Source organism: Glycine soja, chromosome 13 (genome assembly GCF_004193775.1).
Source record: "Glycine soja cultivar W05 chromosome 13, ASM419377v2, whole genome shotgun sequence".
In the NCBI taxonomy this organism is placed as follows: Eukaryota; Viridiplantae; Streptophyta; class Magnoliopsida; order Fabales; family Fabaceae; genus Glycine; species Glycine soja.
In genome coordinates this window covers 1,586,722-1,611,757 of record NC_041014.1, presented here as the reverse complement: position 1 = coordinate 1,611,757, position 25,036 = coordinate 1,586,722, and the positions used below count along the sequence as shown (strand labels likewise).

Sequence of the window (25,036 nt, the reverse complement as noted above, 5' to 3'; positions counted from 1 at the left end):
GTTGACGTGCAAACATGAGACCGACCACCTTTGGAGAGTCTCACGGCTTTCCTAGATAATTTAAAAAAAAAAAAACCCTGAACAGGGGTACTTAGGCAAGTTTAGATGGTCCGAAACTAACTTTTTTGAGTTTTGGGCCTTCCGTTGCAGGCCCTGTTCGAATGAACCGATGTCTCCTGTTATTTTTTTTGGATTCCTTGACATGCAAACATGAGACAAGCCACCTTTGGAGAGTCTCACGGTTTTCCCAGATAATTTTAAAAAAACCCCGAACAGGGGTACTTAGGCAAGTTTACATGGTCCGAAACTAACTTTTTTGAGTTTTGGGCCTTCCGTTGCATGCCCTGTTCGAATGAACCGGTGTCTCCTGTTTTTTTTTTTTTTTGATTCGTTGACATGCAAACATGAGACAGACTACCTTTGGAGAGTCTCACGGCTTTCCCAGATAATTTAAAAAAAAACCCCGAACAGGGGTACTTAGGCAAGTTTACATGTCCTGAAACCAACCTTTTTCTCAGACGACAATGACTAACGTGACCCGACAGTGAACGATGTGACATGAGGTTGCTTTAGTTTTACGCTTCACAATGTAAAATAGTCACGGGTCTGGTAAAAGGGAAGCCATGTGTCTGGCTGGGCCATTTATATAAATGATAGATGGGGATGTCCATGGTACTCAACAGAAACTAGTATTCAGAGTGTCAAATTAATTTTTGATAAACAATGGCATTCTTAGGAGAGACTTCGTCCCAGACGATCGTGAACTCGAGGTTGGCATTCATTTTTCCAAATGGAACCGTCATTCACAACGAGTGTGGGGTTTATTTTCAAAGTTCTAGTCCAGTGCCCATGCGAGTACCAAACCTATGCGATTTTTCAACTCTCAAAAGCAGAATACACAACAGTCTTCGGCTAAACAACAATCAAGTTGTGGATGAAATTCATTACCGGCGACCAGTGGAAGATACAGGTAACAACATTTACTTTGAAAGTATGCAATTGAAAAATGACATGGATGTGAACACCATGTTAATGTATAATGATCAATTTTCATTTGTTGGACCGATTGAGTTGTTATGTACCATTGGTAGAACAGCAGATACAATTTTAAACTTACTTGAACGCCCCAGCATCCCTACACATGATGCGGTTATGTATTACAACGGAAGGTGAAACTTGCCACGCCAAAATAACTTTGTGGGTTACGCGTTCACCGGAATAAATCCAAAAAAATTTGATATTCCAAAAGGATGTAACATAGATCAACTAAAGGATTTGATCAAGCAAGTAACACCTAAAGGGAATCCTCCTCATGGGATTCACGAATCCCAAGTTGTAAGGCGTTTGTTTTATCGACAACCTAGTCATTTGGAGTATTCTGAGAAAGTTTTAGAATTTGAAATTGTTGAGCTGAAATGTGACGACGACGTGCTAAAGGTGCTGGTAGAGTCTAATTACTAGAAACAATTTGTGCCAATAGAAATTTTGGCTCTCTTTAGTAAAGTGGTTATGGAAAATGAGGACGATGTGGTTACGTCATTGCATGATTGAATGCTAGTTAAATGTTAGGCTGTTTCGTGCAAATTAAATTTGTGTCCATGATGTTCTAGTCGATGTAATATGTCTTAGTGTGTCAATTTGTTATGTTTGTGACCCGTTTGTAATGTGTAGTATGTATAAAAAAGGAATAAAAGTTTTATTATCAACTTTTAGCAAAAAAATTTATAAGGAATAAATGTTTGTGATCCGTTTGTTCAAATTAAAATTTGTAACTTATTTTGTTCTATCAATTACATTTAATTAAAATTTGTAACTTATTTGTTTCAATCAATTTAAATTTGTAACTTATTTGTTTCAATGACTAACTTATTTTTTTAAAATTTCTAGCTTATTTTTTTAAAAATTTCTAACTCATTTCTTTTTAAATTTCTAACTTATTTTTTTAAAATTTCTAACTTATATTTTTAAATGTCTAACTTAGTTTTTTAAATTTCTAACTTATTTTTTTGAAATTTGTAACTTGTTGTTGATTAAATTATATAATAATTTTAAGTAAAAATTAAAATTTGTAACTTATTTTGTCCATTCAATTACCTTCAATTAAAATTTCTAACTTATTTGTTTCAATCAATTAAATTTTCTAACTTATTTGTTTCAATCAATTAAAATTTGGAACTTATTCGTTTCAATGACTAACTTATTTTTTAAAAATTTGTAACTTATTATTTTAAATTTGTAACTTATTTTTTAAAAAATTCTAACTTATTATTTTAAATTTCTAACTTATTTATTTAAAATTTGTAACTTATTTTTTTTGAAATTTGTAACTTATTGTTGTTTAAATTATATAATAATTTTTAGTATAAATTAAAATTTCTAACTTATTTTGTCCATTCAATTACATTCAATTAAAATTTCTAACTTATTTGTTTCGATCAATTAAAATTTGGAACTCATTTGTTTCAATGACTAACTTATTTTTTAAAAATCTCTAACTTATTATTTTAAATTTCTAACTTATTTATTTAAAATTTGTAACTTTTTTATTTGAAATTTCTAACTTATTGTTGTTTAAATTATATAATAATTTTCAGTATAAATTAAAATTTCAAACTTATTTTGTTCAATTAATTACATTCAATTAAAATTTCTAACTTATTTGTTTCAATCAATTAAAATTTGGAACTTATTTGTTTCAATGACTAACTTATTTTTTCAAAATTTATAACTTATTATTTTAAATTTCTAACTTATTTATTTAAAATTTGTAACTTCTTTTTTTGAAATTTCTAACTTATTGTTGTTTAAATTATATAATAATTTTCAGTATAAATTAAAATTTCTAACTTATTTTGTCCAATCAATTACATTTAATTAAAATTTATAACTTATTTGTTTCAATCAATTAAAATTTGTAACTTATTTTTTAAAATTTCTAACTTATTTTTTAATATGTCTAACTTATTTTTAAAAATTTCTAACTTATATTTATGACATACATAAACAAATACTAAAATTAACAATTTAAGTAAAAAGATAATTTAAATACATAAAGAAATAGAGACATTATCTAAGTCAATGTGTTTTAACAAATACAAAAACAAATACTAAAATTTAAATACATAAACAAATACAATAAAAAAGATAAATCATAATCTATGCGGGGTCTCTATCGCGGCCTAAGACTGTCATCTGGGTCGTCATCTCTAGCTATCCTCAGACAAAGATCCATGATATCATATAAGTCAGTCCCTGCAGTCACCATCCTGAGGTTGATGACGCGCTCCAAATGCTCAGCAATCCTTCCCATCCTGACACATGCTGTGCAATCAACCTGTCTCAGTGAAAATAACAAGTGAGTATGGATTTATAAAAAATAATTAAATTAATAAAAAGTACACAGCTTACCACAGAATGCGTAGGGGGATCTGACGCGACTGGAACCTCGGCGACAGGTGGCTCCACGAAGTCATCATCATGAGTGGGAGGGGGAGGCGCAGGTCTCGGCTCAGCAGTGTCCTCCGTCGGCGTCACAAAGGGGTGCGAAATCTGAAAATACCACTCCATGTAGTCTGGGGCCACCTGCCCAGGAACTACACAGAGCTCCCCTGTAGGCGCTACATGATCTGAAAAGTGTACCCACCGGTCGTCTATATCAGTACCTATCAACGAATCACGAACCGGTGGCGAAGGAACAGTTTGAATGTACCCCATCTGCCGAACCACCCTCTCTGGTCGAAGGTAGACGATGATCGGACCCCATCTGACTTGCACCGTGTACGAGGAGATCAAGTCATAGCCCCGAACTCCCCGATGCTCAGCATACGGCATCCAACAGACGTCAGTGACTGTCAGGGCATCAATACGTGCTCTGTAAGGGGCTCCCTTAATCCTGGTCATCTGGGCCTTACCCGTAAGCCACCTACAGGCACGTGGACTAGCCTCAGCATAACCATCGTCAACAACAGACCTGTGGACTGATGGAAAGTGCTCGTAAATCCAGCACTACAAACACAAAGTCAACATCAGCAATCAAACATGGATTGAATTTTACTTTAATTTAAATTACAAGCAGCGATACTCACCTGAAGTAGTGAAATGTAACCAGCCATTTGCCGTGTAGGGGCCTGCGACGCCTCGTTAAGCTGATCGTACAAGTGGACCAAAGCGGCCGCTCCCCAAGAGAATGCCCCTACCTGTCCCAGGTCTCTGAATGTCTGTAGGTGCACAACATGGACATGGGTTGCACTCTTGTTAGCGAAAAGAGTGCAACCAACCAAATGAAGTAGGTATGTCCGAGCTGCAGCAACCCACTGCCTGGCCCAGCACCTACTCTGGTGCGTGTCCCGAAGCCAGGACAACTGAACATGAGGCCCACCTGCCTGACGTGTCTCAGTTGTAGCCTCGTCTGGGGTGACCTCAAGTAGCTCTATCAACAGGGCCACTGCGTCAGATGTAGCCAGTGGCTCGAATGAATGCAGCGCGCCAGTAATCGGAATGTGCAGGAGCGACGAAACGTCGTCTAGAGTGATCGTCACCTCCCCTACTGGGAGGTGGAAGCTGCTCGTCTCCCTATGCCACTTCTCAACAAAGGCGGATATGAGTCCAGGATCAGTGGTGATCACAGAACACCTGATCAATGGATCCAATCCGGTGGCCGCAATCATACCTTCAATCTCAACAGCCGGTCTCCCAAATTTATCTACTTTCCTACCATGGGAGACCAACTTGAGATCGGGTTGCTTCTAAATTGAATAACAGTTTATAAATTTGTGTATTTCAAAATAAAAGAAACTACTTTCTAATTACTGGAATAAAATAAGTACGTACATGTCCACTCCATATGTTGTGTGCCACATCATCAGCAAATCCTATCAAAACAGATGGATCACGTGGCCCATCGGGGAACCCCTCATCATCAGCAGCTGTCCCATCACTAGCCACTCGATCAGACTCAGCACCATCGACGGCTCTTGTCCTCTCTGGGCTACCATCAGACGCATGAGGCACATCCTCAGCCAACTGAGGAACATCCTCAGGCAACTGAGGAACATCCTCGACTCTCTGGGTAACCCGTTGCCTACGTGTTGAGGCAGTGGGCCTAAGACGCCGAGGAACATCCTCAGCCACATGCTGACTAAGGTCTCTGCCTCTACTTGTGCCTACCACACGACGTAGACCTCGTGTTCTAACCATGATCTGAAATCATGAAGAACATTTACTTTTATTCGTCAAATTAAACACTCAAATAATTTGTGTAACAAAGCTTTCGAATCCTAACTAATCCACATAATTTATCCAAATCCACAGATTATATATTTAGTTCAACATAATTTATCCAAATAATTGACATACAAATGCATATATAAATCACACCAAATATAATTCAATTGATTAGTAGAAGTCAAATTTTGTCATTGTGATTCTCTCAAGACACAATTCTAGTTATTAAACCAGAAGGTTTATTTTTCTTTCCTTTATACATGCTATTAGAATCAATTATAGTGGTATAGATTCCTTTAATTCATCTCTAAGTTCAAGTTAAATCAAAGAAATTATATGAGGAGCTTGTGAACTTGGTCATAAATTTGTGAAGCTTATGAACTTGGTGAACTTGGTGATAAACCCAATTGAAACCACTTGGCAAAGGCATGTCCACCAAATGCTTCACAATTTTTCCTTTGCTCAAAAGTAGTAACTGACACATCAAATGTTGGAAATTTTGAATATATGAAAATATTAAGTTTTACCACATCAAACTCTCGGGCAATCAATGATGTTCATGAAAATTATGGTTTCCGCAACCACACACTCCAATATTCCAAATGGACACAACCATGTCACGCAATGGTTTCCTTGAGAAACACCAATTGGTGTTTTGATTATGACTTCATTGACTATGTACGAATTTTCTTTTGGCCAGCCATTATTGGCCTTCAAAAATAGGTCTTATTTGATTTATTACAACACATCAAGGTTGACATAGGTTTTTAGCCCCCCCTCCCACTTAATATAGAAGTTCAAATACTTCAACTGTTTAATTGTCAATGAGGCCAAATCAATATCATGTTGGTTTAGTTCAAATTAGACGAAAAAATCATGAAATTCAAACTAAATTGAACTAATTAAATTCAATCATTTTTTTTTCAAATCCGAATCAAATCAATCTATCAACACTCCTAATTGGAACAATCAAGTTTGTTGAAAAGCAAATAACATCATAAAACTATATATAAACAAAAGCAAATAACATCATAAAACTCCTAATTGGAACAATCTACCTGTTGGTGTATCTCTTATCTACATTCAACTAATTTTAAGTGACTTCAATGTTTCATCCTTTAAACACATTGGTTGACCCGCGCTCATTGTCTATAAGACACTCGTGCCAACCAATATAGTTGCCATTCTCTTTAAATTTTAAAAGCACACTACCGCTTTCTCTAGTTCTTATTTTTAAAGAATCACTACTCGATCTTAAGTCGGTAACAATAATTCAACTTCGAATTAATTCCAACACCTTCCACATAACTCAGTGCATGTTTAGCTTGACATCCATGATTCATGTTTGATCAAATTTTCATATCAAGATGTATCAAAAGCAACTAAAAGTTGTTTCTATGATTCATATTTGAGTTGTAATTGTTAGCTAATTGACAACCACAGTGCCTTAGCTGAATACCATTAGCTAATTGACAACCACACTGCCTTATGGGCAGTGTAAGTCACAGCTTAGCTTCATTAATCATCCTACTCAAATCACACCAAATTGTAATTCAATTTACACATATAAATGCATATATAAATCACACCAAATATAATATCAATTTACACATACAAATGCATATATAAATAACACAAACTAAATAATAATATGAACAAAAGATGGTTCTGGAATAATTTAAAAAAAAAATCCAAAATTTTATAAAACAGGTACTCGCGAAAGAAGGTTCTTCCGCAGGAAGGAAAAGCACTCCCGCGGAAGAACCTTTCTTCCGCGGATGCCGGCGGAAGATGGAAGATATGGCATCTTCCGCGAGAAGGAAATGGAACGTCTTTGACACACGCAGAAGAAGCTTCTTCGGCGGGTATCTAGTCCGTCACATTTCCTTCTCGCGGAAGATGGTTCTTCCGCGGAATCCCACGGAAGTGCCATATCTTCCATCTTCCGCTGGAGTCCGCGAAAGAAACGATCTTCCGCCCGACCTCCAACGGCACCCAGACACGCGCGGAAGAAACGAACCTTCCGCGGAAGAAGGCTTGTCTTCAACCTCGTGCAACGAAAACCATGAAAAATCAAACCAGACCAAACATGTCTTCTACCCTATGGCCATCAAAAGCGATTAAAGGAGAAAAATGAGGTTAAAACACTAACCTATAGGGCGTAACACGAATGCTTCAAAGCTTCAAATGCCGGCAATGGAGGACGACGCGCGCGGAGAAGAAGACCTGGACGCGGGGAGAAGACTGCTGGACGCGTGGAGCTCTGGTCGCGGAAGAAGAAGAACTCGAAGGTGAAGAAGCTTTGGGTCGCGGAAGAAGAAGAAGAAATCGAAGGAGGAAGAAGAAGGCTTTTGGTCGCGGAAGAAAGTTTCAAACAAAACGGGGGAAAGGCTTTTTTATTAAAAAAAATTAATTTATTAATTTTATTATAAGGAGCAATTGTGTAACTTCACATAATTGCTGGGTGCACCAGCAATTTTGCTGGGTGCACCTAGCAACAGCCTAAAAGAAAACATACTTTGCTCATGAGAAATAGAATGTATATCATGTAAGGTCTTGTAGGCCAATTGCACACTATATGTCCCATTTGGTTCTGGTTCCCACCAAGACGCATCCCCCACCTCCTTGTGAATTTCCACCGAAAGCTCCACGTCGTCAATCAAATTCCTCTCCCATTCGAACCACCTCCTTCTCCACTTAAGGTTCCATCTCCACCTATCACCCTCCCAAAAACCCACATTTTTTTACTTCCTCTTTTTGCGAGTTTAAAAAAAGCCTAGTATGTGACGTTGCTAAGCACTCACCCCCTCTCCAATTATCCCTCCAAAATCTACTTGTGAAATCCAATTCCTAATATTTGACTGTATGTAAGAAATAATTCAATATTTCCATGTATTTTACAAGAATGGTGGTTAATCCTGCGTGAACGTCTCACTACTGCATCGTGCCATGTTGCGGTATTGCTCCTCTATATGTGGTTGAATTTGAGATGACAAAAATATCCATGCCTATTACGGGTAAAATTTGTAACAAATCGGATTTTAATAACCAAATATATATATGTGGATAATTAAAAGATTTTTTTTTTCTACCTATTTATTAACCGGGAGTTGGGTACCGGTAACTGAGTATCCATTAATATGGAATTTACTTAAATGACCTATATATGTTTATGGACTTGTGAAATTAAAATATTTTAGCTTCGTAGTTGAAGTATTTTGATTAGCATTTTGATGGAATTCAGGTGTTTTGAATAAATTGTTGGTTAGTGCAATTGTTTCATATTTCGTTACTTGTGTTGATTAATTTATTATTGTGATGTATTAATAAATTGTTTATTTTTTTATTTTTTTTCCTTGAATGCCCATAGATATCCGCATATATTGATCAAATTCATGAGTATCCACTAAATGGATACATGTCACAAGGCAACTTTTTAAACAATGGAGCCGGTGAGGTCGGGTGGGGGGCGGGTACTATCCTAGTTGTGTATGTAACTTGTATATAAAATAGTTTGAATGATATGAATCTAACATTGGAGGGGTTAAGAGTGATTTAATATATGTAACCATCGTCACAAATAAAACGAAGATGATTGTTGCTCAATCAGGTGAATATATGTAACTATAAAAAACGTGATCAAGTATAAAAGAAAAATAGACTTCGTTCGTCACTTTTAACATTTTGATAAGATAAAAAAAAAAAAAATTCAACATGATCATCATGGATGATGATGCCTTTGGAGTGCATTTACATTTATTAAGGTCAATTTGAATGATGTTACAATTTTTATTTTGGATTATTTTTTTTATGTCGGAATGATGATAGAAGATTGGAAATGGAAAGAATGGGAAATCTCCAGATTAAATGTACTTATTTACAGGCTTAGAGTTCCACAAAAAAAATTTACAGGCTTAGAGGGGAAAAATGAATGATGCCATCATTCAAATGCGCAAAAACTTCTGACATAATATTAATAAAGAAGATTTAATAACCAAAAACTAATACGTTAAATTTCACAAAAACTATTTTTTTTTTGTTTTTCTTTATTGCATAATCAAAGTACGCTTCTTGTGGCTAATTGTATATGTAACTTTTATATGTAGGACCCGTTTAATGTGAAAATTCGGAATCCCAAGTAACTTGAACGTAGTTTTTGAGTGTGAGATATACAAATAGGGAAGGCGTTACATATATTAAGAAAATACTGGATTCCCGTGCATGAATAAAGATAAATATGGTAATATAAGAAAGTTCAGTGTCTTGCAAATCTCAACATTAAAAAAAATTAAGAAACACCTCAATTTACACTTTTTATTGGTATGAGAAAATATTTGTCCGATCCAAGAAATAGTCAATTATCTTCAAATTATTACAGTACAAACCTTGGTGCAAGAATCTAATGAAAAAAAATAATGCATGACAACCATATATAGTAAGCATATAAGCGCCCTCAACCTCCTTTCAGAATATATTCAACAAAAACTTTCCTATCCTGTATTCGCAGTTTACATATTGCTGCTCATGATGGATTCATTCGTTCATATACTTTGGTTCACGCCAAACTGGAAAGGCCAAATCTTTGTAGCTTCTAAACTATAAACAAGTATCCTTCATGTTTGCAAAAGACTGGTCTCAACCCGTGGGTATTCAACTTTTGCTGGATGAGCTACTGTCATTGTTGCTGCTTGTAACACCTTAAATTTTTTTTATGAAATTTTGTTTCAAAAACTATTTATATGATAAATATTGCGGAATAGTCATCATTAACTCTTGATTTTTATTTCTAAGTTGGCAAAATATCTCATTAATTTTCTTTTTTATAAAAAAAAGAAAATAAAATAAAGTAAAATAAGTGCATTGCTTGAAAAGCATTAAATTTTCATATCACAATAAATTCGTAAATAAATGAGCACCGATTTATAATATCAAGCCTTTGTACCTAAATAAAGCAAATAAATAGTATCACGTTAGAAGAAATTTGGATATAGCCCAAAGTGTAAAAGTAGTAAAATAATCGATACACGTCTACTACATAAAAAAAAAAACATTTTCATTGAATATCCTGCCCCTCAAATAACATCAAAATATCAAAATGGATTTAGGATCAAAATAGATCATTACCTGACTAACAGTACTGAACTACGCCTAAAGTATAAACATAGGAAGGTAATCAATTCTCCTCCTTAGATGAAAGCTCTAAATCTTGTAAAAACTTATGATACACTTTGTCCTCCTCAGGCATCATGTTGGTGTGATCTCCCTGGTCCTTAGCGACCTACATGGGACATACTAACTCAAATCTCCAACTCAGGACATTACCTCTCGCATTAAACCTCATTGGGGTCACTTCAAATTCTTGACCATTGTGAGACACTTCCATACCCAAATAAAAATTGATGTCTTCAAACAACTCTAGTTGCCGGCAAGACGTAAATCCGTAAGGAATATATTAGTACTAACAATGATTGATAGTGATGGGTGTGACATTTGATCTATCTACTGACACCACGTGCACTAGAGTGTAACATGTGTAAACTGACATGTGTGTCTCTCGACACGGCCACACTCTTTCTGTCTAGTTACTATGCCAAGCTCGTAGGGAGCGTGACTCCCTCGACATCTCCTAACCCTGAAAGTTGTTGGTTGTAGAGGTGAGTCCTCCACTCCTCAAATTCCACAAGGCATACAACTTACATAGCCATGATATATGATTTTTCTAGGCAAACAACACTCTCAATGCCCTAGAGCGCATAACTATCACACTTGACATAAATGGCTATAGTACTTAACACCGATGACTATCACTCTTGACACAGTCGAATACTACGCTTGAAATCATTGATAATCACACTAAGCACAACCGATGAGGGTAACACGACGTGGGAACCCAAAGATAAGATAATGGAATCATATCCAAATCTTTACCAAGGTTAGTTAATTTTGATGAAAAAATTTCAAAAAGGGTGGGAGAGTTGTAACACCCAGAAATTTCCTTAACTTATTTTCTACACGTGTAAAATTGCATTGTTAAGGACTATATAGTGGAAATTATGCATTGTGTAATTTAATTATATGTGAGTCTGATTTAATTTATTCTGTATAATATTAGTTGTATAAGTTTCGTGTTAGTCATTTTTATTTTTAGTGTGCATAATTTATTTAGTTGGCAGGAATTTTGAAATTACCTAAACAAAAATTTCATTTGTAGCGAAAATTGTACTGCACATTGAACGGTAGTATAATTTCACTCTCTATGAGAGTGTTCTCCGTATGAGGTTCACTCTGGGTACATGTATTCCTAGGGAGATTAGCATAATAACCTAGGCGATCAAGATAAAATTTACTAATTTTGGTAAAAAGTGAAAATACTCATTTTTGGCAAATCCTATCCCTTCCATTTTTGGTAATTTTGCAAAAAGCAAAACCACTTGTTTGAGGCATGGAGTGGCACGTTGAAATGGCCAGCCAAGGAATCATTCAAGTGTCATTTGAGCTTGTCATCTTGAATCTCTCACCATATCTTCTTATTCCTTGAGGAAAAAAATTGGAACCCTTCATTCCTTCATTTTTCACTAGCTCAACATTGAGAGAAAGATTCATTTTGCTTCTTCTTCCAAGCTTCTCCAAGTGTTCTTGAGTCATTGAACCATCAAGCTTAGGTAAATAATTTTCATTCTCCATTCTAAACTTGAATTCTTTTAATTTTCTTGCTCTATCTTCTCTGGTAACTTAAAATGTTCATTTTACTCACGAAGGAAAACCTTTGAAAGTTGAACATCCTTCATTCTTTCTTCTAAATTTTGTGAGTTTCATCAAGAGGTAAGGGGGTCTCTCCAACTCTTGAACCTTATGTTTGTTGTTAAACTTCCTTGAACATGTTGTTGTCTTGAAATTTTCATGCTTGTTGCCCTGTTCTGGACCTGTGTACTGAGCTATTTTCCTTGAGTTTTTTTATGTAAAAAATGAGTTCTTTTGGTGTTAAAACAAGTATAAGCATCTTTTGTAGAATGAAAATCTATCAAGAAATTGGATTGAGTGCTACAACAATATGAATTGTTTTTGTTAAAGTTTTGAACTAAAAAATCAGTTTATTAGGTGTGAAAATGTAGGGTAGCATATAAGATTTATGAAAAATTGATCCCTGGATCATCGTAGAGGTGCACATTACGTATCATGTTCCTTTTAAGTGTACTCCTCAGTGCGACATCAACCATGTTATCTCCTACCACACCTACTTTGGATTTGAGCGGTCAGACAACCCATTGGGATTCTTGTAGAAATTCTTTGGGCATGACATTGATGGGAGGACCGCTAGATTTACCTTCTGTCAGGATACGACCGTCGAATTCTACGAGGATGTGGGAGATTTTACTGACGATGAAGATCTCACACCATCCGAGATCGCATTTTACCGAGGTGTTTGCCGTGAAGAGATATCCGGGGGAGAAATGATTTCATCCGACAAGGAATGAGATTCCTCGGGAGATGAGAGCGACCCTTCTAAGGATATGACTTCACCCTTGGTAGTTTGTGGGTCCTAGGTAGTAATTGCTCTAGGATCTTTTTTCCTTTTTGATGTATATTTTGGGGTGAAAGATTTATATACTCGGTGTCATGATATTTTGTTGTATTAATCTTTTTGGTAGTACTATGTAATATTTTGAGGGGTGGTGAATATTTGATTTTCTTGCTAACATTTGTAATGACTTCGGTACGTCTATGTTTAAATCTTAAGGGCCACTAAGACTCAGTATGTATGATTACGTATTTCTTTCTTTTAATGTTGTGAAAGTTAATTCTTTATAATTTATACTTTATTATAGGATTTTGTAAAGGTGGAAGAAAATGACAGCAACTTCGAAATGGGTTTTAAATAGAGAACGTTTTTTTTTACAATAGCCTTTATTCATGAACATTTTACTTGTATGTACATGCCTTAATCAAACACAATATATATATGCTTTAACAAGCATAGGGTTCAAAAGAAGAAACACATAAACATATATATTGTGTTTGATTAAAGCGTGTACATATAGTTAAAATGTTCATGAATAAAGACTATTGTAAAAAAAATCCTTTATTTAAAAATCATTTTGAAAGTTGTTGTCATTTTCTTCCACCTTTAGACAATGCTATAATAAAATATAATTTATAAAGAATTAACTTGCACAAAACTAAAAGAAAGAAATACATAATCATACATATTGAGCCTCAACACCTTAAGGTTTAACCATAGACGTACCGAAGTCATTACAAATGTTGGCAAGAAAATCAAATATTCACCGCCCCTCAACATATTACATAGTATTACCAAAATGATTAATACAACAGAATATCACGACACTAAGTATAGAAATCTTTTCACCCCAAATATACATCAAAAAGGGAAAACAATCCTATACTCAAAGCATTTACTGTTAAGAAAATGGATTCTAACATTTACTACCCAAGACCCACAAACCACCTAGGATGAAGTCATATCTCTAGAAGGGTCGCTCTCATCTCCTGAGGAATCTCATTCCTCGATAAAACACGATCTCGAATGGTATGAGATCCTCATTGTCAATAAAATCTCCCACATCCTCGTAGAATTCAACAGTCATATCTTGATAGAAGGTAAATCTAGTGGTCCTCCCATCAACATCATGCGCAAAGAATTGCTGGAAGAATTGCAATGGGTTATTGGTTGCTCAAAACTAAAGTAGGCATGGTAGAAGATAACATGATTGATGTCACAATGAAGAGTATGCTCAAAAGGAAAATGATATGTAACGTGTGCCTCTAGGGTGATCCAAGAATCGATTTTTTGTAAATCTTATATGCTATCTTACATTTTCACACCTAATAAACTCATTTTTGTAAAAAACTTTAATGAAAACAATTCATACTATTGTAGCATTCAATCCAATTTCGTGAAAGATTTTCATTCTACAAAAGGTCCTTATACTTGTTTTATTCACATAATTTTTACTAGAAAACTCTAATTTAAATATAATTCAAGGCTAACCTTATGTTTTAACACCCAAAGAACACATTTTTGACATAAAAACTCAAGGAAAATAGATCAGTACACAGGTCCAGAACAGGGCAGCAAGCAAGAAAATTTCAAGAAAGCATGTTTAAGGAAGTTTAACAAGCATAGAGTTCAAGAGTTGGAGAGACTCCCTTACCTCTTGATGAAACTCATGAAATTTAGAAGAAAGAATGAAGGATGTTCAGCTTTCAAATGTTTCCCTTCATAAGTAAAATGAACATTTTAAGTTACTAGAAAAGATGGAACAAAAAAAATGAAGAAAACTCAAGTCTAGACTGGAAAATGAAAATTATTTACCTAAACTTGATGGATCAATGACTCAAGAACACTAGGAGAAGCTTGGAAGAAGCAAAATGGACCTCTTTCTCTCAACGTTGGGCTCATGAAAAATGGAGGAATGAAGGATTCCAATTTTTTTTTTCTCTCAAGGAACAAGATATGGTGGAAGCTTGAAGATGACAAGCTCAAATGACACCTGAATGATCCTTGGCTGGCCATTTCAACATGCCACTTCATGCCTCAAATTGGTAGTTTTGCTTTTTGCAAAATTACCAAAAATGGAAGAAATAAGATTTGTCAAAATGAGTATTTTTGTTTTTTTAAACCAAAATTAGTTAATTTTATCTTGATCGCCTAGGTTATTGTGTTAATCTTTCTAGGAATACGTGTACCCAGAGTAAACCTCATACTGATAACACTCTCACATAAAGTTAAATTATATTACCACTCAATGTGCAGTACAATTTCGCTATAAATGAAATTTTTGTTTGAACAGTTTCCAAATTTCTCTGAACTAAATAAATCATTCACACTAAAAATAAATATGACTAATACGAAACTTGTGCAAAGAATAAATTAAATCAGACAAACATATAATTAAATTACACGGTGCATAATTTTCACTATCTAGTCCTTAACAGTGCAATGTTACACATGTAAAAAATAAATTAAGAAAATTTCAGGGTGTTAGACTGCTCTTATTGCAGCCTTTGCAGTTGATGACAGTATCATTGATGTTCTTGCTACTACAGTGCATGATCACGACGATGCTATTGTGTCATAGAAGCTTGAATCAGTCTTCTTGTTCTCCACCTAACATACTCCATTAGTAGAGTATTCAAACTGATTGCAATCCCAAATCCAGTGAATGAGGAGAGAAGAACTGAGAGGATGGCATTAACATTAAGCTACAAGTTAAAACAGGGGTGTGTTAAATACTTTAAATATTTGCTTATCCACAATCAAATGACATAATCCCTGTTTGGATAAACTTCTCAACAAGGAGAAGAAAAAAAGAAGGCAAAATAAAATAAACATTTTCCCTAAGATAAAATTAATTTTTATATAAGCTAATTTGTAAAAGCTTTATTATTTATCTTCTACAAAAAGCTAATTTTAACTTATGCATAAGCTAATTTTAGCTCGAAATGACCTATCTACCTTGGGCAGGACCTAGAGGACACTACAGAACTCTAAATGAAATGTGTGAGTAGTCCCTGGAAAACCGAGAAAAAGATCTTCAATTTTGTCACAAATAAGCTTTGGTCAATTCAGTCATTTTGAGGGTCAAATTAAGAATGAAAATCACAGCCTCTGCATTTGAATAATTGGGCTATGAGTTTGGACTTTTGTTTTGTGTAATTAGTTTAATTAGATAGATTAGATGGGCCTAATCAAGGCCCATCCATTCCTTCTTATTAGTGTTAGTTAGTTAGTTAATTACTAGTTGCTCTATATATTAGTGTTAGTTAGTTAGAGGAGTTACTTCATTTTGTACAAAACTTGTTGTGCAATTTCTTTTCTCTTTTTCTCTCTTTTCTCTCAATTGTTCTTCATTCTTCTTCATCTTTAGACTTCTCTTCCACCATTTTCTTGCACAAAATTTTGTGACTTTTCATTGGTGATGATCATGGAGGGATAAACAATTAATCAATCCAAGGATCCACTCCAAACAAGAGTGAATTTGAGTTTTGGTTCGATTTTTCTACTCTTTGTGAATGTTCTTTTTAATCTTCAATTTTATTTTCATTTTTCATGATTATAATTATGTTTAGGATTGAAAATGGATTAGGTTATGGATTCATTTCCTAATTTCAAAATTTAATCACAGATTATTTGAATATTTTCCAACCTAATTTGTGATCTCAAACAATTTAGGGGATTGATTCGATTGAACTTTCTCTAATGCATTTGAGTGAACTTTCACACTGAACATCATTCGTAGTAACTGTGATAATTCGATTTGCATTCGTTTGGTGAATTGAATTGATGTTTCTAATCTTGAACTATATTTTGTTCTTGTTCTTTCTTGTTTCTTGAACTCTGTTTTTGTGTTTTCACATTCCTTTATAGTTGCTTACAAACCGTTTGATAAAAATTTTCCCCTTTTTGTTTATAAGTGAATGAATTTAAGAAGCATATTAAATTATATTTCTGAGTTCGACCTAGGTTAATTATGTACTGCAAATTCCTAGTTTTATTTGTTTTTGGAACGATTCGACATTTGTTATCGATTTTTATTGAAAATTTTATCCAAACATGACTTTGTTCAATAAAGTGAGGTGAAGGAACTTTATAAGTACTACATAAGACAGGACAGAAAGTAGATAATCTTACTATAGTATAAAACACATGAGCAAACAGGATGACAATTGCAAACTGGAAGCAAGCATAAGCCCACATGTAACTCCCGCTCACTGCCACCAAAACAAACGTGCAATTTTTAAAATTTGTTAAAGCATGAAAACCTTAAAATTTGTTAAAGCATGTAAACCATGATCAGCTAGCAAGTTCTTATGTTGATGAAAAACTAAAAGGTCAGTATCATGTCTGTTGCAGCTAAGATCAGTACAACTCTCTAGGGTACTGGTCTTGTTCCAATCACTTATCATTATAGAAATAAAAGAACAATATCAGCATTTGATTTATATAGCTACATGATCTTTTTCAAAAAATTCTAAAACAAATGAATAAAGTTAGCAAATTTAATGTTACGAGGAAAAAAATATTGAAATTACAGCTGTTGGCAATTTTGTTTCTTTGAACTAACCAAATTTAACTGCATCCTTAAATTCAATCTGTGGATTCTTAACCCAAGATTTACTTAGACATGTCAACCAACCAGTGCAGGGTAAAAAACATGCATCATGGCATGTTTGAACTGCATCTGATCCCACACATTTGTAGGTAATTCGTTGAAAAGTGAAATAGATTGTTCCTTGTTTCCAGTTCCATCTAGTTTTGTTGACATTCCAAATTTCAAGGGTATCCAAATGTCCAAATATTTAAAGATACAATGTTTTCGTTTCCAAAAAAGACCCAAATACTATGATTCAATGCTTTTAGAGACTCCAATTCTCTCAAGCACTCTATTTCAACAATATCCGTACTTGATGACCAAAAATTAACCAGCCCAAAAAGGAAATGAAATGGAGAAAATTAGGCAAATTAAAATTACTTTGATATGCCAAGGAAAATAAAAGGAAGGAGGTTTACCCATGGTTGAAGCAATCATAGATGAAAGAAGACCCAAAACACAGGAGAAAGGTAATGAAATGGCAAGAGCACGAGTGCCCAAAACTGAAACCTGGTACGCTAGAAATCACCGAGTCAGACATATTTCCAGTTTGGACAAAACACATTTGGAGAAAACAAGAAAATAAAGAGGGGAATGGGGGAGGAGTATACAACATTATATTTTAGAGCATTAAAAAAAATAAAGGTCAATGCTTGACAATTGGTTTCCCCCTATGTTCTTATTCCATCATGTATTCTAATATTTTATGATTTGTTCCCTAGTTAGTTGGGATTATTAGTATAAATAACTAAAGGTAAATCCTTTTCGTTTGATCATCACATTACATCTTATTCCAATACATCACAGCACACAAGTAAATATTTTTCAAAAACTCTTTTCACTCTGTTCTTTACCTCTATACCCAAAATTTCAAAATTCCAACATGGTATCAGAGTAATATCATCCTATGTGATTTGTCCCACCATTATTATGCTACCTAGTGTTCCCTAAAAAATGGAGCTCTGTTTATTTTCAAAAAAAATTGTTTAAAATTAGTTTTTCCTATTTAATTGTTAGGTGTCCCAGTAGACTCCTCCATCTTTGTTTATAATGTGGCAATCAGCCTCATAGACCCTGCCTATCTCCAACACCTTCATTGTGCTCAGATCTGTTATCCAGAACCCAGCCTAACACCATTTGCCACTGCACACTGTTGTCCACTATTGACCAAGGTCACCTTTCTGACCGGCTACCTTACCAAAAAGTTTTCCATCCAAAGTTTGTCCAAAACCCAGAATCTCACAGCTAAGGGACTGTTCACGTGCTCTCATGCATGCATTCGATGCCTTGCCAGCATGTGAAGGCCATGCGCTACCCTGCCGGAATTTGTTTGTCTCTGTTTGCTGGCATCCCCTAGGTCTGTTTTAGGGTTCAATCAGTCCTTACCTGGTTCTATTTTGTATGTTAAAAACCTCTATTTGATCCATTTCTCTTTTGTTTGCTTGGAGGCATGCTTGTTGCTGTTTCTGACCTTGCTGCTTGTGAGATTTCCCCTCAACATCTCCTTTGTTGTTCTGTTACTGTTTTTAGGTAGAGTTCTTGTTTCTGCACTGGTGTCGATGTTATACCTTAAAATACTTTAGAGTATCTTACAAATTAGAGTAAACCCCCATTCCAGTCCCTGAGTAAGCATCGGTCATTTAATCCCTGGCTTCACAAAATTTTCATTTTAGTCTCTAACTTTACAAAACGATATTCATTTTAGTCACTAGAAGTGAGGAATTTTAAATATAGGGACTCAGGTGACCAATGTTTATAATTTCAAGGACTAGAGTGGAGGTTTACCCTAGAAAATATATCTTATGATTAGTTTCCTTATTTTCTAGTTTCCATGTTTTTTAAGATTTTACTTTTTTCTTTGTAAGTTAGGATTATTAGCATAAATAGGGTGAGTGATTTAGGTTTTATTATGACATTAAATCTTATTGTAATACATCATAGTACATAACTAAATACTATTTACAGTCCTTTTTTTTCTATTTTCTCTTCCATACCTAAAATTCCATAATTCCAACACAAACATTAATAAAGAAGACTATCTTGTAAGTACTAAAGAGTCAACAAAACAGTATATGCTCATTCATGAGAAAAAAATGTATGGCATGGCAAATTTCATTAATGAGTGACTTGACTAATACAGTAACATCATAGATAAATTGCAGAGGGGAAAAATATCTCCTTCATAAGGTTAGCTAATAGAATTTAGAAACCACCTAAATTTCAAACAGTAATGTTAAGTTTTATTAATAGGTCCACATCAATACAAGTTTCACTAAATGTGATTGTTTATTTCAGAAATCTTCCAAGTCACATGCATGATCTCTGTCCCTTTAACTGCTAAAGTATTCTATCGTGTGTTTTCTTTTCTTCCCTTGATCTAAAATTCCATGTGTATGCTCAGAGTCAGCAGCAACAGCAGTCAAAACCTTACCTATTAAATTTACTCCTATTCTTTCATTGTGCACTCCAGCTCAGAGCAATCTGAATCTTTCTATTGCTCTTTACGACAAGAGTGTCTATTTTTATTCATAGGCCATCACACTCATCACTGAAGACGTTCACAGTTAAGGTACTCTAGATATTCAGTGTTCTTGGCTTCTTGCCAACATCATTCTCTTGCATGGTGATTCTCGAGGAAATTACAGAGCAATCTGTGATTTTTGGGGTTAATCAGGGTGGGTTTGTTGTTTGACAGAATATTTACAGGACTAGAAAAAAAGTTTCCTGATGCTTAGTTTGGTTGCATTATTGGAGTTGTACAGGTTTTGGTCTTCGCATATGCAGGACATCATTTAAAATTTATCAGACACACTGCTACAGCTATAATAAATCTGTTGACTGCCTAATTTATTTTATAAACGTTTCAGGCCATAGATTTGCAGTCATTTTTTTTATCGGCAAATGTTAGTTTATTAGTTTTGTTAGAAATGTCAGTTAGGGGGATTCGAACCCGCAACCTCTCCCCCCTCCCTTCTACCTTCACCCTTCCTCAACCACTGAGCCAACCTTATATCTCCTGCAGTCTTGTTAGAAATGTTTGGTTAGTTTTGTTAGATTTGCGGTCATTAATATGTATTTCTAGAGAATTTGGCTCTACAGCAGAAAATATTGTAGAGTATGATACACATACATTAGTCCAATTCCAGGCCAATTAATAATGAAATAGTCAAACAGATTTTGAAATTATGAGTGACAACATCAACATATTCAGAATTTTCTAGTTTTGGGTAATTACATGTCTGATTTAAAAAAAATGTACAGCCCTCAAAATGTTACATGTTTAAAACAAATTATAGCTAAGCCTGTAGTTCATTATGTTAATTACTTACACTGTCTGGAACCATTATTAGGCCTGGCTGTAGTTATTTTTTTCACATGTTTATTATCTATAAAACATTATCCTACTATAAATAGATAGTAGCTGCTAGAATATCTATGCTAGACTTTAGGAAAAATTTCCTGCGTTTGTAAAGGATTTGATTTTTGTACAATAAAGTAGAAAAGGCCACAGACATACAATTTTTCCCTATATTGTTCTTGGCTTTTATCATGGTATCTCTTGATTTGTGACACAAAGGGTCAATGTAAAAAACTGCAAGTTTCACCTTCATCCTTACAGTTTCAATTGTGTGAGTTTAATCTTATAATTTTAAACCAATGTCAACGTAGGGATCACTTCAGTTAGTTTCATTTGTAATATACAAATAAAAAATGATCCAACAATTTTGGTCTGAGTTACCAAGATCAGTAGCATACCAGTAGCTCCTCAAGAAAACAAAAGTATGCAAGCATGCTGACCAAGACAAGTACCGATACATCCTGCCATATCCTGCATAGTACATTATTATTAGGAAGGAAGTCGGCAATTGCCTAGTGAATTATCAAAAGTTTGCATACCTGACAAAGCATTGTTTCCTGATAAGTGTGTGACATTGTTCAAATTCAGACATAACCAGCACATCTTTTATTACACAACCCAGCAGCCAAATACATACAGAGTAAGCTTTTTCGTTGGCTTGGTGAATTTTGGGATTTTATCCGTAGTCTGGAGCAGTTTCCTTAATTAACTACAGTTTCACTTCCCGAATGATTAAATCTTTAAAATTAACTTTAGTTACAACCTTTGAAATTTGAAACCTATTAGGAGGTCATTACTATTGTAACTATGCTCTAATAATTTTTTTTTTGCACGGCAACTATGCTCTAATAATACCTTACTAGTATAAATATATCCTATAATGGTCTTATTTAGACATACAACTGAGCTTTCTCTGATACTCTATAACTTCGAGTTTGTAACACAGGCCAGCAACCAATTACATAAGGATTAGTCTTTTTGACTTGTTCAGTGAATCTCGGGTTTTCCTCCACAGTTTGGAGCAGTTTCTCACGATTAACTACAATACTTTTTCAAGGATTGTATATGTAAATTAACTTGCAGCTAATGAAACCTAGCAACCCGAGAAGTGATCCATGCAATATTACTATTTGGCCTTAAGAAGAAAACTAAAATAATGAAAAGTGTTGGTGTTGGAACTTTTAGGTCTCTCCTATGTTAGTGTGAGATTGAACACAAAAATGAGTTGCACACATTGAAGAAATTAAGCTTGCCTGTAAGAAGTTACTTCTCTCTGTTGTGGTTCTGGTGCATTCAATGGCTGCCGAGTAACAGTTTGGGGATTAGAAATTTTCAAGAGTGTTACTGGAAGGTTTTGGACTTCCTGCTTGCAGACATCACAGGTCTTGTTTCCTTTGATACTAAACCACTTTACTGCACAGTCTTGGTGAGCAAGTGCAAGCTCACCTTTACAACTGCATTCCATCCTAAGAGTATTCCCTCCTTCCACAAGCTCCACCAAACAAATCCTACAAACTGCATCTTCCTCCGGAATATCCTCAGAAGCATCTTCATTGACTGGAAATGAAGCGGTGAGAAAATACTAGGTTAGAACTAGTATATAGTATATGTAATTCCCCTGTATACTATTCATCAAAAAAAAAATATACAGTTTCAATTTTCCTTTGAAGCATAAGTCATGTTCAAATAGTCAAAAGAAATAAATCCTCTTGGGAATGCACATACAATGGCTTTCAACATATTAAAACTAAAAGGAAGAAAGTATAATTTGTCCCCATCTTTTATATGAACATATTGAGGAAAAGAGGAATCGACAACATCCATGTATGCAAGAAATGCTCAATGAGGTACACCACTACAGTGACAGAACATAAAACAAAAGTAAAGAATAAAGAAATGGAACAGAATAAATTCAAAGTTCATAACAATTCCACCATGTAAAATGCTGAGTTTTCACCCAAACAAACAAGAACTAGAAAAAGAAAAGGTTCATAAAAAGTATTCTTCATTAAACAAGGGACAAAAATATGAAGAAATTTGACAGATATAAGCATGGCCACTTTCTTGAGAATCCCACTCATACTTTTGCTTCAACTGCAAAGTACTTGAAATTAAGTTATAACTCCTCTCTTTTCCTTCCTCTACGGAGTATCTGAAGGAACTCCTTCACATTGCTAACTTTATGTATGGTTCAGCAACTGATATTAAAAAAACCTCGCTTGCCAAAACACCTCACTGTTTCAGATCTCATACTCTTGATCAAGAAATTTAAAAGGGATACCTAGACGAAAGTAATATAGATTCCGTATATTATGAAGATTTACCAATCTCTGATCCCAAAGCATTGTCAGCTGAAATGCCACCACTAGTGCCTGGAAGTGATCTTACAGAAATTACACGAACCAGCCTTCTAGAATCTGTATGCCTTAAATTAGCAGTTTTGATATTAACTGGAACCGAAACAGATCGAGTCATGTGCTGATTTACTTTCACTTTCTGTACAAAATGAAAGTATTCATCAGTGCAGCACATCTTAAGTATCAAATTCCATTTCCTATATTAGAAAAATGTAGAAAAACTTTGACTATGATGACTAGAATATAAAAGTAGTTTTTTTTTTTTTTACATCATGAAACAAGAATGAACAGCAGAAACATACACTTAAATCAGAATCACACCCTAGATGTCTTCCATGTACATTCTCTACACCTGAATTTGCAGTTGGGGTAACCGGCAACGAATGTCCTGCTTTGGTTGAAGAAGCGAACAAAAACTTGTTAAGAGAAAGGGACCGCGAAGTCGAAGGCTTATTATCCACAGGACCATCAGATGGTGAGGCATCAGGAACAATCAGAACAGTCCTTTCACTATCCTGTGAAGAATTCTTAGCCCTAAAGCTCCTCTCAGAGAGTAAAGTTCTCATGGTGGACTTGATGGCACTGGCTGAATTTGGCCTTGGGGGTAGCCCTCTACTGGAACCTGGACTTGATATCAATGTAGGACCATCTGTCTTGTTAAAAGATGATAATGCATTTTCCACTGACCTTGCTGGTATTTGCAGAGAGGAGAGGCTTGGTCTTCTGGAGGATTCTGGAATCAAGGAGGTACTGTCACCAATCCCATTTCCAGCACAAGTCTAAAAGAAAAGGCATCCAATGTAGTTCACTAAAAAAAGTAGCACAAAAAGAAGGAAAAAAAAAATACTGAAAGTTTTCTTGTTTACAAAGAAGGAGAAAACAAAAGGCAAAGTTCTGTTATACCCATATGGTAAAAAATTGAACTTTGCATTATCCAAGTCCCTACAGCTCAAAACAAATGAAACCCATTTGGTCTGAAGAGAAATCAAAGCCACAGGCAATAGGATTTTCAGCTTTCAGCACTGAGGATTTCAACAAAGGAGGGTTTTGCATAATCACCTGATGGCGGAGAAGAAGAGCAGGATCTGCTGCCTCACTTTGAAGTTCAGCAGCTGCGTTGTCCATCAAAGACAGATTCAGAAGAAATGAAAACGATACTATTTGTCAAGAAAAGGGGCAAGACTGAACTCAACAACTATGATACCATCACCTACCTCAGATACAACAAAATAGAATAATAATGATGTTAGTAAAAGGAAAAGGAAAGAGAAATGAATAATGGGGGCATGAACTATGTGAGTGGATTGAAGTTTCGAATATATTAAGATAAATGAAATTAAATGATTTTTGCAGAATTAACTATTTTAGAATTGCTACTACGGCCATTATTATCACCCGCCAACTTGTCACTTTTATCATATTCTCACTTCTTCCACCAATCTCTCTTGCCTTTGACAGGGGAAACAAATAAAAAGAAAGAAAATGGATTAAATGAAAATAGAGATAAATAAAAAGAAAACAAGTAGAGAGAATTTTACGCTAATAATACAAAAAAAATTACCTAATTATTTACCCAAATGATACATTTTACTGAATTATGTAGAACTAATTTTAAATCGGTATCTCAGCAATCAATTTCATACCTTGATTTTTTTTCTTAGTTAAGAAATAAATTCCTAAGAATCGATTTTTTAACTCGTTTTCATTTTTAAATTGATATTTTTTTTTGTTTTAATTGTTTTTGTTTTTTTGTAATTATTTTTTCATTTCATTTATTAGTTATTTCTTTGTATTTTTTTCTTAACTCGTTTTTTTAAGTTGATATTTTTGTTTTTAATTGTTTTTATTTTTGTTTTGTAAGTATTTTTCATTTCATTTATTAGTTATTCATTTGTATTTTTTATGTCTTTTATTAGTTATTCCTTTGTATTTTTTTATGTCTTTATAAAAAAAGAAAATTTGATTTGTAGTTAATAAAATTTATA

General features: G+C 34.5%; 2 protein-coding genes across 13 annotated transcripts; both read right to left on the bottom strand.

Annotated features, from left to right (window-relative positions):
* Nucleotides 1-3,650: 3,650 nt before the first annotated feature.
* LOC114382673 (protein MAIN-LIKE 2-like) lies at nt 3,651-5,196 on the bottom strand. The gene is made up of 4 exons (XM_028342242.1): nt 4,831-5,196; nt 4,086-4,745; nt 3,769-4,005; nt 3,651-3,662 (listed from the first exon to the last, which is right to left on the bottom strand). Exons 1-4 carry the CDS (start codon nt 5,194-5,196, stop codon nt 3,651-3,653), a joined length of 1,275 nt encoding a protein of 424 aa, XP_028198043.1.
* A 9,902-nt stretch (nt 5,197-15,098) lies between these two features.
* On the bottom strand, nt 15,099-24,453 carry LOC114382464 (E3 ubiquitin-protein ligase MARCH7-like). 12 transcript variants are annotated; one of them, XM_028341906.1, is made up of 11 exons: nt 24,266-24,453; nt 24,111-24,163; nt 23,955-24,025; nt 23,739-23,830; nt 23,354-23,673; nt 23,019-23,190; nt 21,948-22,251; nt 21,093-21,165; nt 17,756-17,846; nt 16,877-16,956; nt 15,099-15,447 (listed from the first exon to the last, which is right to left on the bottom strand). In XM_028341906.1, the coding sequence occupies exons 5-11, from the start codon at nt 23,615-23,617 to the stop codon at nt 15,310-15,312; spliced, it is 1,122 nt and encodes a 373-aa protein (XP_028197707.1). In that variant the 5' UTR covers nt 23,618-23,673; nt 23,739-23,830; nt 23,955-24,025; nt 24,111-24,163; nt 24,266-24,453; the 3' UTR covers nt 15,099-15,309. The 12 variants fall into 12 exon arrangements, 11 of the variants coding, with proteins under 11 accessions (XP_028197707.1, XP_028197706.1, XP_028197708.1 ...); XM_028341905.1 differs by lacking the exon at nt 23,955-24,025; XM_028341907.1 differs by lacking the exon at nt 23,955-24,025 and having other exon boundaries at nt 23,739-23,784.
* Between the last annotated feature and the right edge of the window lie 583 nt (nt 24,454-25,036).